Source organism: Marmota marmota, unplaced genomic scaffold (genome assembly GCF_001458135.2).
Source record: "Marmota marmota marmota unplaced genomic scaffold, marMar, whole genome shotgun sequence".
Taxonomy (NCBI): domain Eukaryota; kingdom Metazoa; phylum Chordata; class Mammalia; order Rodentia; family Sciuridae; genus Marmota; species Marmota marmota.
Window position 1 is genome coordinate 13835162 of NW_026000019.1, and position 6000 is coordinate 13841161.

The following is a 6000-nucleotide window of genomic DNA, read 5'->3' on the forward strand; positions in this document are numbered from 1 at the left end:
TGCAAGTGGCAGGGCGGGATTTCAACTTTGATACACTCATGGAGCTTAGCAATTACCCATCTGTGTATGGAAGGATTGCTCCAACATTTGCTCATCCACAATACAATTATGTATGCTAACATGCTTACCTGCCGGCCATCCTCTCTGCTTTTCCACAGATATGCTTTTCTTTAGCTTCAACAAAGAACCCGCTCTAGTCTGCTCTACAGAAATGACATCTGAAGCTGCATTCAGCACTTCGAACATCGAGAGGAATCCATATTGCACATACTGAAACGATCGTCCAAATCGCTTGGCAAATGCCTTTTCAAAATCAGAAAGGAGAACAGGAGACAACGCCAAGAGGTCTTTCAGCTCACTCTTCACAACAGCTGGAAGAATAGGGGTCACCCTTCCTCGGTAAGGCACTCGACCAGAGCTTGTCCCAGAGCAAACAGTAGCCCTTCCCTTTGGCATGGAGCTTCGAACCTTATGGCTGCTCCTCTGCTTTGCAACTAAACTTGCAATTCCTTTGGTAGATTCATCTGGAATGGCTAGGGAAATGTGGGAAAAAGAAATCATGGTGTAGATTAAAAAAAAAAACCTAAAGTATGCCCTTTATCCTTTTTTTTTGGCTTATGTAAACAACTCTGAGGGCTCCAAGCAGCTGTTTATCCAGGTAGCACAATAAACAGGAAAGAAGCCTGTGGTTCTTCCATTTCTTGCATTCTGGGGAACAGCTTGTTAGTTCCTCTATTGGAGGACGAAATGAAAACCCAATCTATCATCATTACTGCTGATTGACCCCTGGAAGATTTGAAAATCTTGGAATGAAGAGCAAAGTTCCTTATAATGATGCTTTGTGTACCTCATGGAAGTTAAAATAAGTTTTTGTAATTAGAAGTTCCCATGTTATGTTTCTCCTAACTTCAGGTGCAACAACTTTAACTCATGCAAAACTGTGGTTTTTGTGAAAGCACCATTTTCCTAGGGACAGTTTCTTAATTCTGATCAAGTTCTGACTTTGTCTCAAAGGCACCTGTGATTCCTCCCCGCTATTCCACCCGAAATTCAGATTCAATGCCTGGGACGCTGGATAACTGCAGATGTAGAGCAATTGTATACTAAGTGGTTATTTTTAATTACAAAGTTTACAAATTTCCAAAAATCTTAAACCTACCTTTCAGTATTACTGTACCATCCCCGCAGGGACAGACACTAACCACATCAGGCATGTCCAGCACTAGCTCCATAGTGGACCGATACCCAAGGATTCGGAGCGGTAAGTGGTTGCCAACCATCAAAAGGTACTCTTTTTCCAACTGCTGTGGAGTCAAACCATCTTTGGTGGAAATAAGAAGTGACCTTATTTCTTTCCTGAGACATTCTTGTATACGTTCTTGTTCCGACATTGTACCCTACAGAATTTAAGACAGAAAACTGCTTATGAGGAAAAACAGGCAAACCCATGAAAATTTTATCATCATCATCATCATCGACTAGTAGTGGGATACAAACTACCGAGATGCGAGTTGAGGGTGTTCTGGGCTCGTGCATCGCAAACTCTCTACACCCTATTCAAACCCTGAAAACTCAAGCTGTGTTGAAGAACCTACGTGGGAATCAAGGCGCCACCGCCAGGGGCCAGTGCGAGAAGTCGCAGCCCGGCTCCGTCGTGGTTTGCCGAAGCGCTAACTCGGGCTCCGGGGGGTGTCGTCCTCCGCTGCACACCTCGTACCAGACGGACTCTGGACTGTTGGAACCGGGGCCTGGGACTGGGCACGCGCAGTTCGGTCCTCGACGCGCCAAAGACCACACCTGGAGACTTGCGCACGACACACTCCGTCCCTCAGGAGCCAACTGCGGGAAAGCTCCCGCTTCCTCTTACCTCAAGCCAGCGACCTATCTCCGCCCGCCTCCTCCCTCTCCGCCCGGGCGGCGGCGGCGGGTCCCTTCCCTGCCCCAACGTCCCTCACTGCCGCTAGCGGGACTACGGAGTCGACTTTCCACCTGCCCGACGGCTTTCCGCGACGCGGAGCGGCAGATGGTGCCCCACTGTGGCCGGCGCTGCCGTTGCGGCTGCGGGAGTCGAAGGCGCTCGCCGGCGGACCGCGGGGGAACCGCGCCTGCGCGACGCGGAGGGGGCGGCCGGGCGCGCCCCGTTCCAGCCCGAGGGCGCGCGGCGAGTGGGACGGTTGGGCGGGACGGCCCCCGCTGGACGGCCACTCGGGGCCGGGCCTGGGGCCCATTCCGGGTGCGGGGCTGCTGAGCCCGACTCCGAGGCGGCCTGGGTGGCCTTGAGGGATCGCCCGCGCCTACCTCCTCCGCCGCGGTTCGAAGACACGGAGCGGGGCTGCGGCGCGTGGGCCTCCCTAAGCACGTCCCGTGCGGGGCGGAGCAGCCCCGAGGCCAGGCGGGGAGAGGCCGCGTGGTTCTTAACCCGGGGGTCCGCCTCAGGCGCACCTGTAGAGTTATTAGTGGAAAGAGGGATGCCCAGAGCTGAGCTGCAGAGATTCCTCTGCAGTAGGCCCAGGTTTAATTGGGGTGGGGGTGGGGGTGTCACAGACAGTTCTTGTTCTTGGCTAAGAATTTCTGCGGAGCTCGAAGAAGCGACTTTAGATCCTTGGAGAGAGGAATGAGTGAACACTCCAGGTGCCACTGGAGATTAGAATGGAGAGACTGAAGAAAAGAATATATTTGGACGGTTTGTTGTATCTGCAAAATAAGCCAAGAGTTATAAGATCCATGAAGACTAGAACACAGTTTATAGAGAGGCATCAAGACTTTTCCTTAAAATGTACAAAGAAACAAGTTAAACCCATGAGACCTGAACACACACGTTCTGCCTAACCCCAAGACATACACAGTTTTTAAAGCCCACGATGCCTAAATATTCAGTCAACGAACCAGGAATATTGAGGATCCCTGAAAGACAGGAAATAAACAAGATTTATAACTGGTTTATAGCAGAATTACAGGATAATTAGCAAATTAAGAAAAAGGGAAAAATTATAAGATTTTGAAGATGGGCCCAGACTTTGCAACATTTGAATGACCTAAGTTACACAAACAAGAACAGAATGGGGATGCTATTATGTATAATTACAATGCACCAATTTAAAAATGTGGGGGAAAGAATGGTAGTGAGCATTGTGGAGTTAAAAAGGAGATGTCCCAGATTTGAACAGAAACACATCTTCAGATTTTAAGGGCCAACTCAGTCCTTACAATACCTACTTTTCAAAGATCCCATTTTAGACTAAGCCTAGGAGAAAGACAATCAACAGATTTTTTTTTTTTTTTAACATAGAAATAGGTTACCTAGAAAGCAATGGAAAATAAATTGCCATTGGATTTCTCAAGGGAGCAGTACCTTCAAAGCTAAACCTGGAACCCTTAACCCAGTCAAATCAGCATTAAAGTGGGGGGAAAAGTAGAACCATTTTCAGTCATCCAAGTTTCAGAAAATTTATCTCACTGAATGACTTGAGAATGACTATTGATAAATGAACAATGAATTGAAAAAAAAATCCCAGATTTTTATCCCCAATTACCTGAGATAAAAGGTAAGAGATATAGATATATTTTTTATGTATTATATAAGTTTCTTCCCAATAATTGAGAAAGGTGTAATTGTGATCCCCATGTTAAATATACATACATGAATAGGGATATAAGAACAGACAATAGACAATAAAAACGTTAGACAATAAAAACATCAGACAATAGAAACAAAAATTTTGAATCAAAAAGTTATTATTATGTTGACAAAAAATAACTGCCTTAAGGAAATTTTTAAAAATGGCTTATTCTAAGCCAAATATGAGAGATCATCACAAGGGAACACAAATTCAAGTTACCAGAACAACATGTTTTCTCTGTAGAATAAGTTAAATGAGCTTTTGTACTCACAAGAGAAAGTAGTTGGGGTCATCAACTTTAAAGAGGTAGGGAAACCTATAGGATTCAGATGTTTAACAAGGCTAGCAAATCTTTTACAGAATTCAGATGTATCACATTCTTAGCTTTAGGATCAGTGGAGGCTTGAACTCCACCAAACTTAATATACTTATACTCCAAGCATTTTACCTAGAAAATAAAAGAAACTAAAGATAGCCCAACATAAGGACAGCTCTTGATCCATCTTTCTATAATTACATATTTTATTTTTTAAAGAGAGAGTGAGAGAATTTTTTTTAGTTTTCAGCGGACACAACATCTTTGTATGTGGTGCTGAGGATCAAACCTGGGCCGCACGCATGCCAGGCAAGCGCGCTACTGCTTGAGCCACATCCCCAGCCCTATAATTACATACTTTAACCAACACTGAACAGTCTGCAGTCTCTTGAATATAGAGATGTGGCTACTTTGGAGAACTTTAGTTCACAGGTCATAATATTTTTAAAAGAGACAGATTTTTAAAAAGATATGATGGAACTAAATCCCAGATCAACAATTGCAAACTAAGTACCAGGAGCTGTTTGAAGTTGCTTCATTAAGAAGAAGCATGCCCCATTTGAAAAGTGGCTAGAATTGGAACCACAGCTTGACTGAGTTTACAGTGAAGTAAGTGGGTGGCAATGAGGTAGGAACCATCATAGTAACATCTTTCCTCTGGTGGTGGCACTTGCTTATACAGTTCTCTAGGGATGTGGCATTGCTTTTGATGTATGGTTCTGGCACCCCAGTTGATACTTCCTTTCAGAACAGCCCTTACTCTGCAAGTGTGCCAATGTAGGAATTCAGCCAGTTGCTACATTTATTTATTCCAGGTATTGGCTTGGCAGCCAGGGTCCAGTACCACAGGATGAATTTATACCCTCACTACCCAATCCCTATAAACTAGCCCCTACAAGCTCAAAATCTTGATGGCAAAATGTGACATTTTAGGTCCCATAAATTAGCATTCCTTAGAATTAGCAAGTGGTGGTCACTAAAAAGTTTGGGTATTTTCTTTTCTCTTGAATAGCTATCCATAAGGGACTGCAAGGCCTTTGAGGAAAGTTTGCTGTCTTAGGTACAGCATTTTGCCCACACCCTTTTTCAAGACTATCTGGGCTGTGTCCAAAAAAGCTATGGGTTTGGTGTCTGATTTAGTACCAGTAATGAAGTGAAAGGCGCTCTCTCCAGCTTATGGGAGGCCTCTGTTCCCTAGATCTAGAATTGTTTTGTTGGCTTTTTTGTTTTTTCTGTCATACAAATCAAAATGACTTCTTGGGTTGTTTATTCCTTGGGTGTTTACAATTAACTAACTACAAACAACCAGAGGGCTCTGTGGATCAGACCAATGTGTCCCCCTGCCTTCCGTCTATTACAACAACCAGAGGCCACTTTTCCTCCAGTAATTAGCTGCCTGCACCTGGTCTCCTCCCAGCCCTGCTTGCAACTAGGAGTATATTTCACTTGCAGCTGCTCCCACCAGCATTCTTGCCTAAGAAAAGTCAGGACCTTTTTGTGTTTCTGTGTCCATTAAGGCTTCTGGAGTTTTGATAAGCTCCTTTATGACAAGGATGAGAGGATCTTTTGAAGAACATGGTGAAGGAGTGGTCAGAGACGCACATGACAAGTCAGTCCAGCATTCCTGCCTCCCAAGTTTTTCAACATTGTGTCCAACATGGGGCCATTTGATGTCCTTATTCAAGTCCCTTTTCACAGCAGTTACTCCATGCCTTTGCCACCACTCTTGTCCCACTGCTGTCCCACCACTAGAAAATGGCTGTGCTCCCACAGAGGCTCTCATAATGACTCCCCCCCAACTCCAGTCCAGGCCTATAAATTAGTCCCTTCCCATCCTTCCTTTTGGTCTCAGTGGGTGAGGGAGTCATCCATCCTATTTTTGATCCCATCCCCCAACACCTCTAGACCACAAACCTTGTCCTTTGGTCATTATTACACAATCGTGGATGTTCAACATCCCTTTACAGTCCTGCAACATAAAATTATGCTCTGATCCTTTTTATCTTATACACAGACATGCAGAGAGGGAGAGGGAAGGAGGAGAGGGAGGGAGGGGGAGGGAGA

The 6000-nt window shown here is 45.1% G+C and overlaps 1 protein-coding gene across 6 annotated transcripts in view; it reads right to left on the reverse strand.

Annotated features, from left to right (window-relative positions):
- Tdrd5 (tudor domain containing 5) overlaps nt 1-2794 on the reverse strand; it is a 64210-nt gene extending 61416 nt beyond the window's left edge. For 2 of the 6 annotated variants that reach the window (XM_048809938.1, XM_048809935.1), the window contains exons 1-3: nt 1596-2011; nt 1160-1397; nt 129-533 (exon numbers count right to left, since the gene is read on the reverse strand). In XM_048809938.1, coding sequence (XP_048665895.1) covers nt 129-533; nt 1160-1391 — 637 coding nt within the window. In that variant the 5' untranslated portion in view covers nt 1392-1397; nt 1596-2011. Of the gene's footprint in view, nt 1-128; nt 534-1159; nt 1398-1595; nt 2016-2298 lie in introns of those variants that run through there. The other 4 variants (XM_048809936.1, XM_048809937.1, XM_048809940.1 and 1 more) reach the window with 4 other exon arrangements.
- Between the last annotated feature and the right edge of the window lie 3206 nt (nt 2795-6000).